General features: G+C 51.7%; 1 protein-coding gene and 1 long non-coding RNA gene across 2 annotated transcripts in view; one reads left to right on the top strand and one right to left on the bottom strand.

The window, feature by feature from the left end:
- Window positions 1-23865, bottom strand: part of ATP9A (ATPase phospholipid transporting 9A (putative)) — a 125955-nt gene that overhangs the window by 50774 nt on the left and 51316 nt on the right. Inside the window, 8 exon segments of the mRNA XM_053890131.1 lie at window positions 4399-4511; window positions 5460-5602; window positions 6595-6755; window positions 8662-8738; window positions 15289-15364; window positions 16142-16222; window positions 20455-20549; window positions 22789-22840. Of these exon segments, the coding sequence (XP_053746106.1) occupies window positions 4399-4511; window positions 5460-5602; window positions 6595-6755; window positions 8662-8738; window positions 15289-15364; window positions 16142-16222; window positions 20455-20549; window positions 22789-22840 (798 nt within the window).
- On the top strand, window positions 1459-10948 carry LOC109272262 (uncharacterized). The gene is made up of 3 exons (XR_002082359.2): window positions 1459-1854; window positions 2395-2834; window positions 9917-10948. It is a non-coding gene; the product is annotated as an uncharacterized LOC109272262 (long non-coding RNA).

The following is a 23865-nucleotide window of genomic DNA, read 5'->3' as shown; positions in this document are numbered from 1 at the left end:
AGCTGGATCCCATCGATTCCAAACTGCAGAACTGTGTTCATCACGGACTTCTGCCTGAATTTTTTAAATACCGCATCACCATAGGATTTATCTTGACTGCTGTGTTTGGGGTTGTTGCGGGTTTTTTCCGGCATCTCATTAAGTTTTGCTCCTTGGGGGCGTACCTCAGTCTCCTTACCCTAGTCCCGGCCCTGTTAGAAAACCATTAAAATTATCATAATCACTGACAAGAGTGAAAAAAAGTTAAGTTGGCTCGTGCGTGTGCGTGTGTGCGTGTGAAGAAAAGTAAGTTTGATAGTGATATTCTAACAGTGGTTCTTAACTGGAAACGCTTCTCAGAATAACCAATAAAGATTTTAAGAAATATATATGTTCGGGCCTTCTATACCTAAAGAATGCAGTAAGGCCCAAGCATAGATATAGATACAGAGAGAGATTTTCTAAACCTCACACACAATTCTGATGCTCCGCTCTAGTTAAAAAGAATTAGGAAAGTATGACGGCTTCGTGTTGAGAAGGAAAAAGAAACATACACAGAAACAAAACATACCTCCCTCCAGACACGCAAAAGCAGAGGAACAGTTTGGCAGTGTAAATCTATGTTTTTTCTTCGTGCCTATCTACATTCTTTATTTCTTCTGCAGCAACGAAATGTATCCTAGGGGCGCCTGGGTGGCTCAGTTGGCTAAGCGTCACTCTTCGGCTCAGGTCATGATCTTGCCGTTCATGAGTTCGAGCCCTGTGTAGAACTCTGCCAATGGCTCAGAGCCTAGAGCCTGCTTCTCTCTCTCTCTCTCTCTCTCTCTCTGCCCCTCCCCCACGCACACTCTGTCTCTGTCTCTCAAAAATAAACTTTAAAAAAAAGATAAAAATAAAAATAAATGTTGCCTTAATTTTGAAGATGAAAATAAAGAGTGACTTTTCTTCGGTCCACGGGTCATCTTGCAAACTGTTTTAGAGTCCATGGATTTAGACACTGATGTTCTGAAAAATAAGGGGAAACTTCAGATTCATAGTAGCTGTTTTCAAACACTGCTGTTGTTCGGAAGGCTCACTTGTTACAAGTTTTATGTTTAGAGATTCTGTCCCAAGTGATCTGACCCAGTTGCTCCAAATACTGGGCTTCAAGAAACACTGGCACAAAAATCCCATTATCCAACTCTAAATTTAAGTGAGTGACTGTAATGGGCTCAGGAGAATCTTTTCGGGTGGTGGGTATATTCTAAAATTGGGTTGTAGTGGTCTAATTTAGTTATAGTTCCACAACTCTGTAAACTTACTAACAAAGTTACTGAAAGGGACACAACATAGCTGAATTTTATGGCTGTTTTAAAAACCCGGGAAAGCCTCCATAACCCCATCACAAAAGTATTTATGTGCCCACTGCAGGATTTTTAGATGTCATGAGAAAAGAAACGACACACCTCGCTGAGGTGGGCGGGTACTGTTATTCTGAGCTCACTCCAGTCTCCAGACAACCTAACCCTACAACACCCAGCCATTTTAAATCCAAGGCCAGGACGGGCAAATCAATTCACGAGCTTCCGCTAAGGAAGGGGTGTGGGGTAGAGTTCATGGTTAAGACGTGTCGTTTCTGCCTTTTAACACTTTACTATGAGTGCTATCTGTGCTAAGGTGAAAACGGACCATAAAAGCTGAGCTACGCAAATATCCCCGAGAAGGGATGGTTTCTGTAAACACCACAAGCTCATAAAAGCACCACCGAAACGCGCCAGGCTGTGTCTCCTGCCGGGGGACACGCACCGTGACCGTGAAGCCGTGCAGTGTAATCATCGGCCGGCCAGCGGTGCTGAGAAGGGGGCTGGAGAGGCAGGGGTGTCCGGCCAGGCGCCGGTAAGCGTGAGAACCCCCACGGTGGACCCCCTCGGGTGGGGCCCGGAAGGCATCTGGGGGCCGATGGTTCAGAGGGAAGAGTCCCTTCCGAGCCAGCTCCCCTGCCCTGGGGGAGGTGGGGGGAGGGAGGAGGGTGGGCATGAAGGCCACGCCTGGACCACGTGCAAGTCTCAGCCCCAAGAGGGAGCTGACGGTACAAGGGGGGCCCCTGAGCAAGAGGAGAAGCAGGAAAACCGTGCGGGGGGGGGCCGGGAGGGAGACTGTAGACAGCCGAGCAAGGGAGAGCGGAATTTCGCTCTAGCGAGTGAGAAGGGCTGGGGTGCAGACAGCGAGGGGAACACCAGTATCTGCAGAGCAATGGAAGCCGGGGGGGGGGGGGGGGGGGGGGGGAAGGGACCGCCTAGGACGGAGGTACAGGAGCTGGGACAGAGCCCTGGGGGCACCGGTGCCACAGAGGAAGACAGGTCAGAGAGAGGGGCAGGAACGGGGGTTGGCTGTGGCCTTTCCTTCCTGTCCAACAGAGTCCTCGTGATTTTTCAGGAATCCTAAAGTACATCTTTGAAAATGGTCCATGGACCCGTTTGGAGACAAGCCACAAATGCCCACACGGGGAGCCTCGAAGAAAACTACAGGAGTTTCACCACTGACTGTACAGGAGAACGTTACATAAATCAAATTAACTGTCCTCCATTTAAAACCCACTCCCACTTCCCAGCTGCATCTCCTGCTCTGCCGTTTTTAGGAGATAACCTGGAAACCCGGGCATGCCTACCAGCGAATGTCCCGGAAAATTAAATGCCCGGTAGAACTGTCCCATGCAGTACTCCTGGATTCCACCTTTAACCCCTGTAGAGAAATACTTCCTGCACATTTCTAACTGGATTTCTGACAACAAAATCATCGTCTATTTTGACAAATTTAAGTAAAACCCGGCCTCTTTCTTCTCCTCTCCAAACGAGAGCCACAACATGTACCCACGGGTAAGCACTTAGCCCTGATGTGTCTCAGAATTACCAAGGCATCTGTTGGTATGTCATCTTATGTTGTTTTTTTTTTTTAAGTTTTTTTATTTTTGAGAGAGAGAGCGAGTGAGCACAAGCAGGGGAGAAGCAGAGAGAGAGAGAGAGAGAGAGAGAGAGAGAGAGAGAGAGAGAATCCCAAGCAGGATCCACCCTGTTAGCACAGGGCCCAACCCGGAGCTCGAACCCACGAACCATGAGATCGTGACCTGAGCCAAAATCAAGAGTCGGATGCTCAACTGACTGCGCCAGCCAGGCGCCCCCTCATTTTAAGATTAAAACACAGAAACCCAGGGGCGCCCGGGTGGCTCAGTCGGTTGAGCGTCTGACTTCGGCTCAGGTCATGATCTCACGGTTCATGGGTTCGAGCCCCACATCGGGCTCTGTGCTGACAGCTCGGAGCCTGGAGCCTGCTTCGGATTTGGTGTCTCCCTCTCTCTGCACCTCCCCCACTCAGTCTCTCTCTCTTTCTCTCAAAAATAAACATTAAAAATTTTTTTTAATAATTAAACACACACACACACACACACACACACACACAGAAGCCCAGCCCTCCCCTAATCGTAACGCATCAGAATCTCTCGGGTATTCCTTGCTTTTGTTCCATTTTGTATTGAAAACGTCAGCAGCAATTCTGAGGAGCCGAGGTGGGAGCCACTGGTGTGACTTTTAAGGAATGTTAGCAGTACCCTTCTGTAAAAAAAGGATCGATTTTGAAAAACTCTGTGGGAAAAGATGTGGGAGCAGCAGCAGAGCGGAAGGCCATCTCTGACAGGCTACTCTCCCGCACGCGGTCGCGGGGTTGACACGGAAGCTGATGGGTGACACTGTTTCAGGAGCAGGTGGCTCATTCCCGCTGCGTTGGCTCCTGACCAGGAAGTGACACGAACCAGGAGGCTCTCAAAGCTATTTCTGGCACTCGGTAAAGGGCAAACAAGTTTCTCTTAGGTTTCTCCTAACAGCCGTAAGCGTTTCCGTACAGCAGGTTAACTCTGGGAAGGAGGTAGATGGGGAAGTCTCAAGTGCAATTTCTTTTTTTCTTTTTTTAATTTCTCTTTAACATGTATTTATTTTTGAGAGAGACAGAGTGGAAGCTGGGGAGGGGCAGAGAGAGAAGGAGACACAGAATCCGAAGCAGGCTCCATCCAGGCCCGAGCTGTCGGCACAGAGCCCGACACGGGGCTCGAACTCACGAACCGTGAGATCGTGACCTGAGCCGAAGTCGGACGCCCAACCGACTGAGCCACCCAGGCGCCCCTCAACTGCAATTTCATCCAAAACACAAAGGACCGAAGGTCACCATGGGTTTGGAAGACGAGGTGGGGGCGGGGGGGAGAGCGGGAATGACGGCAAACAGGGATGTGATTTCTCTCCTGGGTGATGACGACGAAACTGTAAATAAACCAAAAACCACTGAAGGGCACACTGTAAATGGGCGAACTGGACAGTGTTACGAACGACAGCTCAACACAACTGTTAATAAATGCAAAGGAACTGTTTCAAGTGTCAAAACAGAAGGATTTACCTGGGTATAAATGCTAAAAATGTGGCTCTGTACTTCGTCCATGGAGTCGAGGCCATAGGCCACGGTGCCCAGATGGAGCCGTTTGAAAACCATCTCATTCTGGGTAAGCGTTCCTGAAACACAAGACAAATCGAGTAACGGTGCCCACATCCTGGGGCTGTCGTTCACCGTGACGACGGCTGCCGTTTCCTGAGAGTTTACTGCTAGGTGTTTACGCTGGCCTCCACACTGCCCCAGCCGGGTAGACCTCTGTGTTGTTTGGCCTGCCCAGAACCTAATTCCTTTTCTTTTGAAACGGCATCCTGGGGTTCCACGGGGACACGACCACCGTCCCTCCCTGGGCGGGTCAGGGTGTCTGACTCATTCCATCCGCCAGGATGGTGGCCCAGGACGTGCACTAGATTCTATTCTATGTCTGAACCTCGAGCAGACAGATACCTGGACGGAAGACGAACAGAATCAAGTTCACCCCAGTCACGGAGTCCTACACAGACCACCCCGGGGATTCTGATGCTAACGTACCCAGAAATTCTCTGGCTCTGCTCCCTCCTGAAACCTAATTTCTCTCTGATTTGGTGAGCCACCCCAGACCTTTATAACGGACGCTCTTTTGTCCCACGGCCGCCAAATGGTAGGGATGAAGCTTAAGCCCAGGTATCGCCATGCCCCCGGCCTTGCTCTCAGTCACTCTGATATTAAACTGCAAAGTATTTTGGGGTGTGGTTATGAGGGCCTGAAGCCAGACTGCCTGCTCTGTCGCCCTGCGCTTCTGACAAGACAGTAAACCTCCCTGTGCCTCACTTCCTCGTCTGTAAAATGGGGATAAAAATGCCCACAAGATTAGGTGGAGGGTTAACGGAACACCCAGAAGAGCGCCCCGTGCGTAATTAGTACCGCGTAAGTCTTTGCCGCTTGACGATGGCGACGACCATCACGGTCACCGTCGCCAAATAATCAGCCCTCATCCAAAGGTCCAGGAGCACATTCTCTAACACCTCCAGAAAGAGAATCCAGGCACCCGCCTCACCCAGAAGCCTGGGAAGGCCCAGGAAACAGCTCACCTGTCTTGTCTGTGAGCAAGTAGGAAATCCTCCCCAGCTGCTCGGGGATCGTGCTGGAACGAACCACGGTCCCGGGGATTTTCGAGTCCCTCCGAATCACCCAGCTGTACACGATCTTGCCCATGTCCAGGTTGACACGCAGACTAGTCAGACGACCAGAGCAAACAGGTTAATAACAGCACATCTGCGAGGCTCCCAGGGTCTCGGCAGATGGCGAGGACTCTTAACACGCATCTGGGCCACAACATCTGGAATCCCTGCCTACAGACGCGCGTCTTCGGCTGAATCCCCACATCTGACAGGAGTCAACACCGCTCTCAGATAACTCCCCACCCGAGTTTTCACTTTCGTGAAGCGCTTCTATTTTGGACTAAGATAGAACACTGAAAACTTTAAATGCTTTTAAAATACTGAAACGGTAGTTGTCTTAGTCCTTTTTTGGGTTTTTTTGTCCTAATTACTGGTCCTCTGAGCCAACGTATTTTGATAATGTGCTGTTCTAACTTGTGGCAAAATCCACGTTAACAAATTTACTACTGAAACCAGTCCGTGCACAGCTCAGCGGCATCAAGTATGATCTGCCTGTTGTACCACCGTCACCCACCATCTGTCTCCAGAACTTTTTATCTTCCCAAACTGTAATTCCATACCCATGAAACAACGCCCCGTTCTCCCCTTCCTCCAGCCCCTGGAACCCACCCATCTACTCTCCGTCTCCCTGAATTTGACTGCTCTAGGGAGCCCACAGGAGGAGAATCACACAGATTTGTCCTTTGGGGACCGGCTCGTTTCCCTCGGCACAGTGCCTTCAGGGTTCCTCCCTGTTGTGGTCCCCTTTCAGCCCGGACTCAGGACCCGTCTCAACGCAGCACTCCCAGTAGCCACTCCCAACCTCTTGAGCCGGCAGAGGAGACAGGACTCTGAGCGGTATCCCTGGCATAAAGCAGGCAAGGCAAGATCTTCCGAGCACAGACTGATTCAGGAAAGGATGCTTCAGGGAGGAAGGCGCCCTCCCTCCTGATGCCACAGCCACAGAGCGCGGCTCACATCCTTGACCCTGACAGTTCCCGGTCATCGTTCTTCAAAGGGACCGCGAGGAAAGAGAAGACAATGTCATGGCTCGTCCTCTGCTTACCTGATGGGAATGATGTTGGAGAACAAGAGGAGGAAGCGGATGATCTGTAGGTACCAACGACCGGCAAAGTGCTGAAGGGCAACCATGACGAGCGACACCACCACCAAAGCACCAAAGAGGATCTTGGTGAGGCAATTCACTTCCAGGTCAAACAGGCCAATCTGCGGGACAAGGCACAAAGGAGAGCTAGTGGACGCTGGTCCACTACCCGGAGAACTGGTCCTCCACTCAAGAACACCTCCACCCCGGTGAGTCGGTAGGACCCATCAGCCCCCGTACCTTCGGTTGAGAATACCGGGCCCCATAGGCTGGACTTCCTAACAGACATCCAAAGAACCTCAAAGAATTTGGATTTCAATTTTTTTTTTTTTTTTTAACAATTAAGAAGATTTAGACTTGGGGCACCCGGGTGGCTCAGTCGGTTAAGCAACCGACTCTTGACTGTGGCTCGGGTCATGATCTCACGGTTCGTGGGATCGAGCCCCGCGTTGCACTCTGCGCTGACAGCTCAGAGCCTGCTTGGGATTCTCTCTCTCCCTCTCTCTCTCGGCCCCTCCCCCACTCGTGCACAGACTCTCTCTCTCTCTCTCTCTCTCAAAAATAAACTTAAAAAAGAAGATGGAGACTTGCAAACATATAAGCAGGTTACCGCTGCATTTGGTGGCGCTCTGTGTGGCATGACCTCTGCCATCCGCCACTGCCGCCTGTAAAATGACTCCGCCCCCACCTCTTAGACCCGCACCACACGCTGATCCAGCGCTGCCTGAGTTCAGGGCACAGACACCGGGGGCACCTGACGTTTAAGGGCTGTACTGCTGAACACGAGGATCTTACCAACTGCGTATTTACGTTAACGTGTATGTTAAAAAAAAAAACGTAACTGGCACACCAAAGCCAGAACTTCACAGAAACGTGGCCCAGGGTAAGGCTGAAACATCAAACAAACGGCCTTCCGGCCGTAAGGACGGTCATGACGGTGAGTGGCATTCGTTCACGGTGTCGACAGAGGAACTCGTTCTGTACTTTCTGGCTCCTCGAAACTGGAGGAGGGGCCGGGCTGGGAGGGCAGGTCACGGTGGAAAGAAGCGACAACGGGGCCGCCACCGGGCAGATGGCACCGTGGACCACGTTTGCCACAGACGGCCATCAGCAGGGTGGGGGAACCCGAGGCTGCCTCCTCCTCGCTGTGCGGCTCGGCCGAACGCGGTGCTTCTCAAGGCCACCGCTCGGCTCAGATGAGCCCATGGAAGTGCCTGGGCTCAGAGGCTGGGGTGAGGGTCAAGTAGGATGCGGGTGAAGGATGGAGAACACACAGCACACAGTAGGTGCTCAACACTTTTAACTTACAAGCTTTAACATTTTTATGAATTCACATACATATGTACGCATACCTGCTTATGTGTTACATGAACGCATCTGTAGGTATGTAAACACACACACACACACACACACACACACACACACCCGTATATGAAAAGACGGTAAGTCTGTATAAATGAAATAACACTGTTAGCTGTTCCTATCTTGATTTTTAATTTTTTTAAATGTTTATTTATTTTTGAGAGAGAAAGAGCATGAGCAGGAGAGGAGCAGAGAGAGAGGGAGACACAGAACGGGAAGCGGGCTCCAGGCTCCGAGCTGTCAGCACAGAGCCCAACGCGAGGCTCGAACCCACGAACCACGAGATCGTGACCTGAGCTGAAGTCAGATGCTCAACTGACCGAGCCACCCAGGCGACCCTACTGTCTTTAAATCTAGCTCCTCGGGGGCGCCTGGGTGGCTCAGTCAGCTGAGCGTCCGACTTCAGCTCAGGTCACGGTCTCACAGACCGTGAGTTTGAGCCCTGCATCAGGCTCTCTGCTGCCACAGTGGGGTCCGCTTTGGATCCTCTGTCCCCCTCTGTCTCCACCTCCCCTGCTCATGCGCTCTCTCTCGCTCTCTCTCTCTCAAAAATAAATAAACATAAAAAGCCAAAATCTAGCCCCTCACCCAGCCAACACCAATCATCAAGATACATCAAGTCAAAAAGTTCTGACAAGGAGATGCATCTTAGGACCACATACACACCTTACTTCGAGGATTTGAGGTATTCATGACACTCCGGAGTTCTCTGCCCGTGTACAGAACAACACCCACAACGGTACCTAAAATCAGGAAAGCATAATGAATGCAAAGGGCTGTTAACAAAGACGATGATCTATGGCCACAGTGACCACTATGGTAGCTAGTGGCCACATGAAGCCGTTTAGATTTCAATGCAATTGATTTTTTTTGTTTTAATTTTTTTTTTTTCAGCGTTTTTTATTTATTTTTGGGACAGAGAGAGACAGAGCATGAACGGGGGAGGGGCAGAGAGACAGGGAGACACAGAATCGGAAGCAGGCTCCAGGCTCTGAGCCATCAGCCCAGAGCCTGACGCGGGGCTCGAACTCACGGACCGCGAGATCGTGACCTGGCTGAAGTCGGACGCTTAACCGACTGCGCCACCCAGGCGCCCCTTTTTTTTTTTTTTTTTTTTAATTTTTTTTTTTCAGCGTTTTTTATTTATTTTTGGGACAGAGAGAGACAGAGCATGAACGGGGGAGGGGCAGAGAGACAGGGAGACACAGAATCGGAAGCAGAGATTTCAATGCAATTGAAAGTAGTATGTGAAATACAGCCGCCCATTCTCACTCCACGTTCGCCAGGTTCAAGTGCTCAACAGTCACGGCAAAGATACCGAGCACTTGCACCGTTGCCATAAGGTCCGCTGCTCAGTGCTGGTCTGTGCGGCCCAGCAGCCTGGGGGGAGTGGAGGTCTGTCCTTTGTGCCTCTGCCCTCAGAGGTCTCCAGAGGTGCCTAGAACATTCCTATCTTCATAAACAATTATGGAAGTTCAAATACACTCTCTTCTTATTAGAGCATATTCTTCCCGCTGAGTCCGATTCCTTTCAGACACTGTGTCTTAACGAGACTACTGGGGGGGGGGGGCAGGGATGTCTGTCCACAAGACAATTCTTTCCTGAGAACTCCCCTGCTCCCTCTCACCCCCCCCCCATACCGCGCTTTCTAGAAGTCAACAATTTATAGGAGGAATATCAAAGGCTAGCTGACATTAGAAAAGATGCTCAACTTTGTGAATCATCAAAGAAATGCAAACTAAGCCATTTCAATCCCTATCACAGCAACAGAAATTCCACAGCTTGAGAACATCCAGGGTCAGCGGAGAGGCGGAGAGATGGGTTCTGCCGCACATGCGGTTGGCTGCAGCGTATGTTGGGACAACCTATTTTGGGGTGAAACTGGCAAGATTAAAAGTTTACCACTGTCTGCCCTTTTCAGGGTATGCCGTGACAAGTCTCAACACGGTGGGGAAGACAGACAGCGAGGGAGCAGACGAGAAGCAGGTAGTCACGGACAGCGGCAGGTGCCATGGTGAAGTTCAGGCAGAAGAACGGGAAGGGAGGCCGGAGAAGGCTGCCGGTCTGTGCCGGGCGGTCAGCAAAGCAGCCTCTGAGTTGAGGACACCTGAGCGGAAGCTCGAACCCTGAGAAGGGGCCAGCCCTGCCAAACCTTCAGGGAAGATTCCCAGGAGCACAAGCAACCTTGTCTCTGCTGGAACATCTGAACTCTCCTCCCTCAGAGGGACATGCAAAGCCTCAGAGAGCCTCAAACAGAGTTGGTGGAAGGGCCCGAGCCCAGGTGAAGCACAGGGACTGTGTCCCCCGGACAAAGCCCTGGGAGGAGACGCCGAAGTCCCCCTTCCAAGCTTAATGCACACGATGCGGTTCCCTTCCACGAAGGCTCAGCAGATGGCAGGCCGGAGAGAGCTCCCTGGAGACTCCCTGGCAGATGGCAGGCTCCAGTAACGGAGGCCTGCGGCCGCGGAGACATTTAGACTAGGGGTGGCCACGCAGCCACTGCACCCACTCCTGCACAGAGGTGGTGGGTCTCAGTCACCGACGTCCAGGGTCCGAGAGGGTCCTAACAACTAGGGCCTCTGAACGGGTCCCCCGCTGGCGCCAGCCGACCTCGGTGCCTCCCAAGGCCGCTGAAAATGGCCTCCCCCCACCCACCCTCCGCCTGTGCTAAAGACCAAAACCACCTCCACAAGATCCAAAGGCCGGCCACTGTCACCCAGAGAGAAACCACAGACCTGTGCTGGTCTGTACAGCACTTTAAAGGTTTTGGATTCGGGGCGCCTGGGGGCTCAGTCGGGTAAGCGTCCGACTCTTGATTTCGGCTCAGGTCACGATCTTGGGGTTCGGGAGTTCGAGCCCTGCTTCGGGCCCTACGCAGATAGCGCAGAGCCTGCTTGGGATTCTCTCTCTGCCCCTCCCTCTCCGTCTCTCTCAAAACAAATAAATAAACCTAAATAAATAAAGGTTCTGAATTCATTGCCAACTTTGAAATGCAGGAGTTTTCATGCAAAAAAAATTAAGGGGCGCCTGGTGTCTCGGTCGGTTAAGCGTCTGACTTCAGCTCAGGTCATGCTCTTGCGGTTCACGAGTTCAAGCCCCGTGTCGGGCTCTGTGCTGACAGCTCAGAGCCTGGAGCCTGCTTCGGATTCTGTCTCCTCTCTCTCTGCCCCTCCCCCATTCGTTCTCTCCCTCTCTCTCTCTCTCTCTGAAACATAAATAAAAACGTAAAAAAAAAGAGGGGCACCTGGGTGGCGCAGTCGGTTAAGCGTCCGACTTCAGCCAGGTCACGATCTCGCGGTCCGTGAGTTCGAGCCCCGCGTCAGGCTCTGGGCTGATGGCTCAGAGCCTGGAGCCTGTTTCCGATTCTGTGTCTCCCTCTCTCTCTGCCCCTCCCCCGTTCATGCTCTGTCTCTCTCTGTCCCAAAAATTAAACTTGAACTGAGAAAAAAAAAAAAAAAAAAACGTAAAAAAAAAAAAGAGGGGCGCCTGGGTGGCTCAGTCGGTTGAGTGCCCGACTTCAGCTCAGGTCATGATCTCTCAGTCCGTGAGTTTGAGCCCCGCGTCGGGCTCTGTGCTGACAGCTCAGAGCCTGGAGCCTGTTTCGGATTCTGTGTCTCCCTCTCTCTCTGCCCCTCCCCCGTTCATGCTCTGTCTCTCTCTGTCTCAAAAATAAATAAACGTTTAAAAAATTAAAAAAAAAAAAAACATAAAAAAAAAGAAATTAAGAATTCTGGCTTCTCCCGGAACATCAGAAGATGTGGCGACACTGGGTCCACGTTTGCCACTGTCCTACCAGCAGGTATGAAGCACAGGCATTCGCTTCAGCCAGGGGCAGGCTCTCGGCTCATCCTGGTCCCCCCCGGGCCCGATCAAGCCCTTCAAGACTTTCCGACCAGAGTGCCTCCACCCCCCACCCGACCCCCACTTCCTGTGCTGTCAGCTCTCCTGACCCTCCACACCGTCACCCTCTGCCATCCGTCTGCAGAGTCAGACGCGTCCCCGTTTGGCCAGCTGGTTTCTTTCCCCAAGTCACACCGCTGCGGTCGGCTTTCACACGAAGTTCTTCCTAACCCTCCACGACAGCGCGGTCCCGGGGTCAGCGCTGCCCTGTGACCCCTCTGTTCCCCATCTGTGACAGGACAAATGCTACCCCCTGAGCGCGAGCCTTCAGAAACGTCTACGGCAGTTAGATGCTGCTGCAACATTCAAGCATGCGACCCCGCCAAGCCTTGGGGCGAGGGGCGCGCGGCGTGACTGCATGTGGGTCGCACGGTGGCCACGATCAACCCGCCGGGCTGGGGTCGGGGGAGGCAGCGGCACAACGGACTGGAGAGTCTGGGAAGAACCGGGCTCCGTGACACAGCCGGGCCACCTGCTCTGCCAAGGCCCCAGGCCTCCCCCCCACCCCCCCGGCCGTCCCTTCCGTGTCTCACCCCAGTGACTCCTCAGCCGAGCGGCCGGGTGGCGGGTTACCGTGGCAGCTGCATCCTCTACAGATTGATGCCGGCCAATGTCACTGGACCCTACATGCTGCCTGGCAAGTTTTCTTTTTTTTTTTAAACTTTCAAGTGATAAGAGCAGAGTGACCAAAACCCAGGAGTTAGACTCTACAGAGAACAGAGAAGTAAAATCTCATCTAATCAAGGTCATTAAGGACGGCCGTTTCTTGAGTTGAGCACCAGGAAGGAAGTGGCTCGTACGTAACCTCACGGTCGCGTTGGAACCACAGCGCAGTCAGAGAACGACTCACTGAGAAGCAGGGGAAACTGAGGCCAGCTAAAGAAACGGTAAACGTCCGGCTTCTCAGACTCACTCGAAAACCTGCGCCCGCTGAAGGGCTTGGCAGGTGCTGCTACCGGATCATTGAAATCACTGCTCTCTCTGTTCCTACAGCACCACTCACAAACGGTCTGAAATTTTTTTCTCCCCTCTTCAAGGTCCCAACTTGCTTTCCACTCTCTGCCTTCCGGGAGAGGACCTCCTAGGCTGTGTGACCCTAGGCAAGTTGCTTAGCCTCTCTGAGACTCAATTCTTCTTCATTCCATTAAATCCTCATTTAACGCCGTGAGACCAAAACAAGAGAATGACAGCAAAACACTGTAAATAAAAAGAGCCTGGTAAGTAAAACTTATTGCTGTTCATCTCTGAGATTAAGGCTGAGAAGCCTTTTCCACCTCAGACCCTCCACCTCAAAATCATAATCTGTATGAAGTTTAGAGTAAACTAGAAACACAAGGGCGGAGACAAGAATCTTCTGGCATGCTACCACAGCACCAGGGCCTAGCAACAGACCGTGGCCGCATTACATAGAGGTGCTTGATCAAAGCCTTTTGGGGGCGCCTGGCTGGCTCAGCTGGTATAGAGCACGCGACTCTTGATCTTGGGGTCGTGAGTTCGAGCCCCACGTTGGGGAGGAGACTGGACTTAAAATAAAATCTTAAAAATCCTTTAGGGGCGCCTGCATGGCTCAATTAAGCATCTGACTTTGGCTCAGGTCATGATCTCGTGGTTCACACAGAGAGCGTGGAGTCTGCTTTTTTTTTTTTTTTTTTTTTTTCTGCATGGAAAGAAGGAAAGCAGGAAGGAGAGAAGAAAATCACCAGAATAAAAACCAGATAGACGTGTGAACGTGTATTTATTACCGCAATGTTAGGGGCGCCTGGGTGGCTCAGTCAATTGAGTGACCAACTCTTGATTTCAGCTCAGATCGTGGGATCAAGCCCCGGGTTGGGCTCTGGGCTGAGCCTGGAGCTTGTTGAAGACTCTCTCTCCCCCTCCCCTCTGTCCCTCCCGCCCACTCGCACTCGCTCTCTAAAGTTAATTAAATTAATTAAACTTTTAAAATAAAAAAATAATTACTTGTTAATACGTGACTTCAAAGTAGAGAACAACTGGGAAGGAAGAGTAAACCAGTTCTGAGAGACGCGGTGGACAAGCGGGAGGGGAGAGGCCGGAGGGCAGAGCCTGAAAGGGAAGGGGCTCCTGCAGGGCCTGGTGGGCGTGGCCACGGGTGTGGGCGGGGACGCAGGCGTGGCCTCGGGTGTGGGCGTGGCTTCGGGCCTGGCTAAGGTATGGCCGGCAGCACCCAGTGGCCACGCTGAAACTCAGGGACCCATTCCTCACTTCGTCAGTCATCAGGAGGATCTGAGACATCTCGGATCACGCTGTCAATACGGGCAGGCAGCGGAAAAGGAAAAGGTGGGAGGACCTCAAGGGAGCGCTCAACTCTGCCCGTTTGCGTTAAGCGGAGCCCCTGCGGAGGGTGAACTCGCAGCCCCGTGTGTACTCTGTGCTGGTCTGTGCTCGTCATCCACAGGCCTTGTCGCAGAGGACCCTGACCAAGCATCTGCTGTACTGAAGAGCCACAAAGCAGCATCAAAGGGAAGAAAACAGGCTGGCGGGAGGGACACGTGCGTGAAGAGGGAAAAAGCGAACCTCCAACAAACAGCAAAGACAGAAAGTTGCCAGCAGTATAATCATACGTTAATAACAGTGGACACTATTACGTAACATACGTAATACACTAAGGACAGCTGTACTGTAAGTGCTGCTTCTGGAGCAAAGCGCCTGGGTTCAAGCCTCCACTTTGCCTTTTACCTGCGGTGTGACCTTGGGCAACTTACTAACCTCACCGAGCCGTGGTTTCCTCATCTGCAGAATGGGAATGACACCGGCGCCTTCCCTCATGGTAACGTTGGGAGGGTTAAGTGAAATGTGTAATGCACACAAAGGGCTCAACAAAGTGCCCGACAGGTCAGAGGCACCCCACTAAGGTCAACTGCGGCCACCGCAGACACCTCAGCCCCTGGAGCCCCTTCTGCCCAGTTTCATCCCAGTGTTCACAAAACTAAAAGGCACCAATCTCCACGGCATCTTGGTGTTTTCGACACCAAGGCTCCAACTCAGGCTCACGGCCTTTGCCTGGGCACCAGGGCCCCTGGACGGGCGGGGCCAGCCCGGCACCCCCACGGACACAACTTCCAGCCAGAAGGCCCAGGCTGCCCCAATTTCTGGTACAGATTAGAACGTCAATCTCGGGAGGCAATTAAGGGCTATTCCCAGAGCGGACGCTGCAGAGAAGTCCACTGGCACAGCAGATTCTCACAGACGTCCGCAAGTGTCCGAGGGCCAATTAGACGTCAGTTTGATTCCCTGGAGGGGCGCGAGCAAGTGGAAAACACCATCTGACCGACGACTAATTTTCCCAACTGACAGATGATTATTCTAATTATACAAAAGGATTTTCTTTCCTTTTCAAATTGCTAACACATTCCTCAACAAGGGCGCCCTTACCCGACGCGATGACAGTGCCGGCCCAGAGAGTGTTCTCTATGCTCAAGCTCTCGCTGATCGGAGGGTCGCTGTCCTCCTGGAAAAGGCCAATGGACACGCATTTATCCACCAAGGTTTGGGCAGAATGCACAGGCTGTTTCCAGCTGGCTCCTCCCAAGACAGGAAGTGAGGAGGACCCCTATTCGGATGCCTGCAGCTCAGCCAGGAGAGAAGGGCCGAGCTCACAAGCCACCCTCCTGGGCGTTTTCATCCCACGGTGATAGGTGAAAAGGGTGGTTTGTGACTGAAGCCGGACAGGCTCCTAACACTGAAGAAATGTCGTACAAGGCTAGCAATAGAATGCAGAAGCCAATCGAACAGAAACAGCCCTCCGCTGGCCAGCCCTACAGCTTCCAGAAGGAGACCATGGATTTAATTTGGAGTCTACAAATCCCCTGTCCCAGATTCTTCACAGCATTTCAGCCCAAATTTAATTTCTATTCTGAAAAGTCGGGACGTGGCTTAAAACTTGTAACGGAGGCAGACGGGGCTTGTGCGAGTGGAAGGGGTCACGGATGCATCCGAAGGGGACAGAAAGAGCGCGTGCAGAGCTTTCACATTGATCGTAACAACGCTCGGCTCCAAGTTGTCAGGTAATTCTAGCTGGTCAGAGGCTGGAAGGAAAACCAGCTGGGCCGACCTCACTGAGAAACACTTCAAGGCCAGGGTGGGGGAGGGGGGTGCTTCTTAAGGGAACTTCACCCCCACCCCGAGCAAAGCTGCTCCCTAACAAAGACCCGTCAACACCTCTTCAGGTCTGTTACCAGCACAACTCTATAAAGGCAGGATTCCTCGGTGAGCGAGGCTTACTTACTCTGGTAAAAGTTCCCACAAAGTTGTGAATGTCGATATTGGGTTCTTCTGCGTAAACATAGGATCGGATCTGAAGAAGGTCCTGTTCAACAAAGGTAACGTTTTGGAGTTAAAAACAAAGTTCGTGGGGCGCCTGGGTGGCTCAGTCGGTTGAGCGTCCGACTTCAGCTCAGTTCGTGATCTCGCGGCCTGTGGGTTGGAGCCCCGCGTCGGGCCCTGTGCGGACGGCTCGGAGCTCGGAACCTGATTCTGATTCTGTGTCTCCTTCTCTCTCTGCCCCTCCCCCACTTGTGCTCTGTCTCTCTCTGTCTCTCAAAGATAAATAAATGTAAAATAAAAATTTTTTTTTGAAAAGTTCGTAATTAAAGAAGATTTCGGGAGTTTCCCACTAGTTTTCAAAAGCAGCTGTTCTCTCAGACAGCAAACAGGCTCTCAAAATTACAGGGCAGGTGGAAGAAGGAAGAAAATGTTTCTATTCAAGAAGCTTAGGAGTCGCCATATCCCAAGACACCCTGACAGAGTCTGCTGTGAAGATGCCTGTTTATCTGTGGCCACCCAGTGTTTCCCAAACTGGTTTCCCACACCTGTTTTGCTACACTGTGCTTTACAAGAGCTGTTGGTACCAAAGAAAATTCTTGCTCAGTCAACAAGGGGCTACTGGGCACCTGCTCTGTGTAAAGCCCTGGAAAAGACGGAGGGGTGAAAAGCAAAAAAAGAATACCTCACACCCATTAAGAGGGCTACTCTCAAAAAACAGAAAAAGTGGGGCACCCGTGTGGCTCAGCCGGTTAAGCGTCTGATTTTGGCTCAGGTCATGATCTCGAGGTCCGTGACTTCGAGCCCCGCGTCGGGCTCTGGGCTGACAGCTCGGAGCCTGGAGCCCGCTTCGGACTCTGTCTCTCGCTCTCTGTCTCTACTCCTCCCCCACTCCTGCTCGGTCTCTCGCTCTCTCAAAAATAAATGAACATTAAAAACAAACAGAAAACACTGTTGGTGAGGATGAGGAGACGTCGGAAGCTTGTGCACCGTTGGTAGGAATGTGAAATGGTGCAGCCACTGTGGAAAGCAGTATGGCGGGTCCTCAGAAACCCTGGCACAGGATTAGCACATGAATAGCAAGCCACCTGCTGGGAACTGAAAGCAGGGTCTCGAAGAGACCATGCGCCCCTTCCTTAGCATCATTACTCACAATTACCAAAAGATGGCAACAAACCCAAGGGCCCATCAATGGATGCATGATACGCGGACGAACGAAATGCGGTGCGTACACAGGACGGAACGTTGCCCAGCCTTAAACAGGAAGTTCCGACACAGGCCGCCACGTGGGTGAAGCTTCGGGACCTTTCGCTAAGGGAAGCAAAGCCAGTCGCAAAAGGACAAATACTGGAGGCCTCCACTTACGAGAGGTCCCTAGAGCAAAGTCATAGAGACAGAAAGTAGAGTGTGCCTGCGGGGGGCTGGGCGATGGGGAATTTCTGTTTCACGGGCGTAGAGTCTTAGTTTTGCAGGATGAAGAGACCTGGGGATGGATGGTGGGGACGGCTGCACAACAGTGTGAAAGTGCTTCACACCCACCGAACTGGACACTTTAAAATGATAAAATGGTAAATCTAGTGTGTATTTTACAGTAAAAGATTTAGAAAACAAATCTCCAATCAGGTGGTCAGGACCTGATGCCACAGGTTTTCAGACCACAATACCCCGTGCCATCAGGGGTCTGGAGGCTACCGGCCGGCCCCTCGGGCGGGCCCTGAGCCCTCTACTAACTCACTAGGAGGCCCCGTATGCAGGTGTGTTTGTTCTGTGGCCCCTCTGAACTGGTAAGAAAAGGCCCTGAGGCACACCCAAAGCACGCGGGTGAAAGGTGTGGAATTGCAAATACAGTAGGATCCCTTCTTTGTAAAAGCTCCCCCTTCCAACAAGTTTGCAGCTGTACATCTGTAGGAAAGGGTGCTGACCATGGTCCGCAAAGAGCACTACGGACTTCACGCGATCCCCGGGGGAAGCGGGTCAGGTGTGGGGTAGAGGCCATGAACGACACTGTTTGCTTTTTCCTCCAGGGCTTTCCACATACTTTAATTTTTTTAACGTTTATTTATTTATTTGAGACAGAGAGCGACAGAGCAGTGGAGGGGCAGAGAGAGGGGGGAGACAGAGAATCCCAAGCGGGCTCCAAGCTGTCAACACGGAGCCCAGTGAGGGGCTTGAACTCACGAATGGTGAGAGCATGACCTGAGTCAAAATCAAGAGTTGGATGCTTAACCGGCTGAGCCACCCAGGCTCCCCTAATTTAATTTTTTTTAAACAAGAATATAGGCACGTAATGCCCACGTAATCTTTTCATACGGTTCTTCTAACTTACAGCTTTGTTAAATCGTTGCACCCCATTCAGATCCCTTCGGTCCCGTGGCATCTGGACCCCAGCCCAGGCCTGTGCCAGACGGGGGTGGCGGGAGTGGGGGTGGGGGGGGACATGAGCATTTATTAAACTGACACACCCAAAGCACACACCAAGAAATGCAACTCTGTGCAGCTGACGGTCAAGTATCTTCATGATTCTAGGCTCTTCCAGGCTGTCTCTTAAAGAGAATCCTTCAAATCATTTTGAGGCTCGGAAAGCTTTCTTTGCAGAAATCTCAGCAGGAAGTTAAAATGCATCACCCAGAAAAATCAGAACCATCTCAGGGGCAGGTGAGTGCGTTTTAAGGATTCCCAGGGGCTCCTAACCACGGTTAGAAACTCGCTACTCTAGAACGCCTGGCTCAAAAATTAATACTAATACCAGTGTTATCTTACTCGTCACTGGCTATGAAAAATCATCAGGACAGTGGGCGTGTTTATTAGCAGGTTAACACAGAACTGTATCCTGCCTGCTCCTTCCTCACAGAACACAGTGAACCCGACCGCTAGCCTGGGAAAAGCTTATACATTCTGCCTAACCCTTTCGGACCAGTTGGTCTCTGAGCGTTTCAATTACGTTCTGTGACTTTGTAACCTCGTCCTTGGGCCACATCCAATCTATGTGGCTTATGTTTAAACTTACTCTTTGGCTCCCTGTCCCCCCTCCCTTTACAAATCATGGCATGAGTGACGTGGGGCTAACGGGGCTAACACGCTGTTCTCTGTGCCGTTCCTCACACTGTTCCACGCACAGGACGTTCAGCAGTGAACGTACTGGGCAGAACTCTGCTCTCAGAGATACCGCCTTGAAGCGAGTGGGGTGGGAACGCAAGGAGAGAACGGTCAGAAAATGCCTCTCAGATAAGGAGACCTGAGCACAAAACCCAAGAGACAGAATGGAGATGTCCACCCAGGCAGCCAGTGGGGTCTGACTGCCCCCGGTGTAGGAAACAGCAAGGGCAAACACTCGGAGGCAGAGGACGCCTCATCAGGAGGGAGAAGGCACTGGCGGGCAGAGCACCCAGGCCGAGGGTGGGGCTCCGGCTCTGAGACAGAGGACATGGGGCCTGAGGACAACAGCGAGGGCTGGAGGAGGGGTTCTCAATAAGACGAGAAGCCTTTGGAGGCGCTGAGCGGAGAAATGATACACCTGCCTTCCCTTCTAGTTTTAGGCTAAGTACCTTGTCAGGGCTTCTTAAGATTCTGAGCTATGGGGTCCTTGGGCGGCTCAGTCAGTTAAGTGTCCTACTCTTTTTTTTTTTTTTCAACGTTTTTTTATTTTTATTTTTGGGACAGAGAGAGACAGAGCATGAACGGGGGAGGGGCAGAGAGAGAGGGAGACACAGAATCGGAAACAGGCTCCAGGCTCCGAGCCATCAGCCCAGAGCCCGACGCGGGGCTCGAACTCACGGACCGCGAGATCGTGACCTGGCTGAAGTCGGACGCTTAACCGACTGCGCCACCCAGGCGCCCCAAGTGTTCTACTCTTGATTTTGGCTCAGGTCATGATCTCACGGTTCACGAGCTCGAGCCCCGCGTCGGGCTCTGCGCTGACAGTGTGGAGCCTGCTTGGGATTCCCTGATTCCCTCCCTCCCTCTCTCTCTCTCCCTCTCTCTCTCTCCCCCTCCCTCTCTCTCTCTGCCCCTCCCCCACTCTCTCTTTCTCTCTCAAAAAACTAAACTTAAAAAAAAAAGACTGAGCTTCCCTCCAAAGAGCTCCCCACTGTGCTTCACACAGCCACGCAACTCGAAAGAACAGGTGCTCGGGGCCCCCCCCGGCCCCCACCCCGTCAGCCCCCTTCAGAAGTGACACCCCACACACTGATCTACGTGCGCCCCCCCCCCCCCCCCCGAGCTGGCTGGCCCTGCACGGACACGGCTGCCAGGCTGTGTTTCTGCGGGAAAGCTACTCACGGCCGCGGTGGGGAGCCTCTGCGCGCAGGCCACGGGGAGCCGCAGCTTCCAGTCGGTCTCGCCGTCCAGCTGGTCCGTGCGCAGGAAGCACGACCCTGTGGAAGAAGGTGGGCGCCGTCTACCCCCGGGCAGCTCTGCGCAGTTCCCGCTCTGGCCTTCGTAAAAATCCAACCGGTGGCCAGCAACCAAGAGGGGAGACGAACGCCCCGTTTCCCGCTTGCCCTGTAAGTTCTCGCGTCCGGAGATCTGGGTTCAAATCCTCACTGCACCATCCGCCCCAAGCAGGAACCTGGGCCAGCTCCTTGACCTTGCTAAATAAACACCGGCAGGCCCTGTCTGGAAAACGGGGAGGAACGCAGGCCTCGGGAGGTTGCTGTAAAGACCTGGGGGTGACCGAGCCCCCAGCACGGTGGCTGGCATGACACAGCTGGCACCTCGGGCCACTCTGGGCAGAGTCGTCTACACTCCTCAGGAGCCAGACGCCTGGAAGCCAGACCAGAGGCACCACGTACCAGCAGCATGCCCTTGGGAAGCCGCCTAGGCTGTCCGAGCCTCGGTTTCCCTGACTGTGAACACGGACACAGCAGCAGCAGCCTCACACGAGGAAGCCTCGACGGCTGATCCTGCCAGACGGCTCGGAACACAGAAGGTGCTACGAGCGGACCCGCGCTGGTTCCTACTGGCCCGTGAACGCCTATTTCAGTCTGGCGCGCAAGTCTCAGCAATGGGTTAGCTGTGTGTTCATCAGACCCCGGATGCACTGAATTCGTGGACACTGCGGCCAACACCTCTGGACACTTAAGGAGAAGCACATCTAGGGGCCTCTGAGCGGCTCAGTCGGTTAAGCATCCGACTCTTGGTTTCGGCTCAGATCGTGATCTCACAGTTCATGAGTTCGAGCCCCAAGTCAGGCTCTTCGCTGACAGCACAGAGCCTGCTTAGGATTCTCTCTCTTTCCCTCTTTCTCTGTCCCTCCCCCGCTCATGCTCTCTCTTTCTCTCTCAAAATAAATAAACTTTAAAAAAAAGAAAAAAGGGGGGGGGCACCTGGGTGGCTCAGTCGGTTAAGCATCTAACCTTGGCTCAGGTCGTGATCTCATAGTTGGTGGGTTTGAGCCCCACATCGGACTCTGTGCTGACAGCTCAGAGCCTAGAGGCTGCTTTGGATCTGTCTCTGTGTCTCTCTGCCCCTCCCCCGCTCTCTGTCTGTCTCTCTCTCTCTCTCTCTCTCTCTGTCTCTCTCTCAAAATAAAATAAAATAAAATGAAATAAAATAAAATGAAATAAAATAAAATGAAATGAAATAAAATAAAATAAATTAAAAAAAATAAAATAAGACAAATAAGAAAAAAGAAAAAAAACGTCTAATTTTTTCTTTTTCGGGGGGGGATACATTTCAGGGGCCCTACCCATAATGGTCTATCTTCACTGACAAGGACGTAAGAGCCAACGGAGGACACAGCTGCAGATTTCAAAGAAAGACTTTCAATCTAGTGCCTTCTACTCCACCTCTGGGCTTTTTAAATATATTATTAGTATAAAATTTCATCTATACTTTTATTTGATTGATAATAAAATAGACTGCAGCCACCTCAAAGGAATATAACGGGACCTTTTTTTTCAGATGTTCGAAGATCTGATGGCGCCTGTAGGCAAGAGAAAAACAGCCACAACGTTTCCTCGCAACGGCTTAAATAACAAAAAATAAAAAGGAGATTAGAGTCAACAGATGAGTGGGTGGGCAGGCCATGGTGGTGGCCCCACCGGGAAAGACCTGCCCCCAGCGGGGTCTCCTTAAGAGGCTGGAGCAGCTCCCTCAGGCCCAAGTGGGCTGTGATAACAAATAAACCGAGGGGTGAGGCGAGGCACGGCCCCGCCACTCATGAGCAAAGGGCCAGAAAGGCCACCTACCTCTCTCCCCCGTTTCTCTACCGTCACACTTCTCCTGGCATTTCCTCCGAAGAGAGAGGGTGTCTGTTTGCTTCTGCATGTTGGACACACTTCCTTATCCCGCCAACCCCTGAAGTTGAGCCTAACAGCAGCCCAGAAAGGAAGATCACGGCCACCGCGTGCGACTTCACCAGCTGTGACCCAGCGTGGGCCCGACTAATTGTATCGTTGAGATGATCTGAATCTATTGAGCTGTGAGCCCCAAGAACGTTTTGGTTTTCTGTTGTTTTTTTTTTAAAGACCCCTCTATTAAAAGAGATGTTTTTGACTTGCCTCCATGGCTCCAAAACGATCATCTACTTCTGTTCCATTTTCAAATGATTATTTTGCCAAATTACCACTGAAAGGTTAATGGTTATTTTCAAAATTGATCCCAGATGTTTACCGTTTTTTTCCGATGTCCTCAGGAAGATCATGTCAGCAGGGACCCGCTGGTTCTGCGTAATGAAAAGAAAGACTGTTACTGTGAATGCCCACGTGTGGGGTTTCCGCCTCCCCCCCCCCCACCCCGCCCCTCTCGGTGGGGAGGGGGCCAGAAACCCACAGCCTCATTGAAGTTTCTGCCTTTGTCCCAGACAGATTTGGGGATTTATTTGGTTTTGAATCTGAAAAATCTTGCACGCTGCTGTTACTTTCCTAATCCCCTAGAGCTTCACTTTACCTCAAATCGACTTTGAGTTCTTGGATTTAATCCTTTTAAAAGAGCATAGTTCACTTCCTACAGAAACCAGTTACAGTACGGTCCCATTCCGATCAAATATTATTCCAAGACTCTCCAGGGCCACCCCCAGACCCGCTACCTTCCCTTCCAAAAAGACAGCTTTTAAAAAGAGATGTTTGCCAAAGTTACAAACATTTATTAAGGGTGCTATTTTAAAAAATGTGTTTTCTGGCCTCCTTACCGTTCTCATATTACACTTAACCCCATCTCCCCACAAAACAACAGAAAAGTACTATGCGTATGTCACAAAATGCAAGCTAAAACTGCTCAAATGGTAAAGGACCAATATTTTTAAGTGCTTACTCAGCAAGCAGACCTCTAGGAAAGATTTTGTAGTAAGTTAAAAAAAAAAAAAAAAAAAACAAAACAGATGCAGCAAATAGGAAATCAAAACTTAGGGGAGCCTGGGTGGCTCAGACGGTTAAGCGTCTAACTTTGGCTCAGGTCACGATCCCCCGTAGTCCGTGAGTTCGAGCCCCTTGTCGGGCTCTGTGCCATCAGCTCAGAGCCTGGAGCCTTTGGATTCTGTGTCTCCCTCTCTCTCTGCCCCTCCCCCACTCACACTCTCTCTCTGAAAAATAGATAAACATAAAAAAAAAAATAACTTGTACTTGCGTGTTTATAAGGAGAATTTCTGGCTAACCAACCACATAAACCTTGAAAAAGTATTTTATACGTACGTCTCATGGGGAAAAACATTTTCCTCCCCAGGCAAAGCTAGAGGAGAAAAATCCCCCAAAG

Source organism: Panthera pardus, unplaced genomic scaffold (assembly GCF_024362965.1).
Source record: "Panthera pardus isolate Hobbes unplaced genomic scaffold, ASM2436296v1 HiC_scaffold_25, whole genome shotgun sequence".
NCBI classification, from domain to species: domain Eukaryota; kingdom Metazoa; phylum Chordata; class Mammalia; order Carnivora; family Felidae; genus Panthera; species Panthera pardus.
Note: the sequence above shows the minus strand (reverse complement) of the source record. Positions and strands in the feature narration are given on the sequence as shown.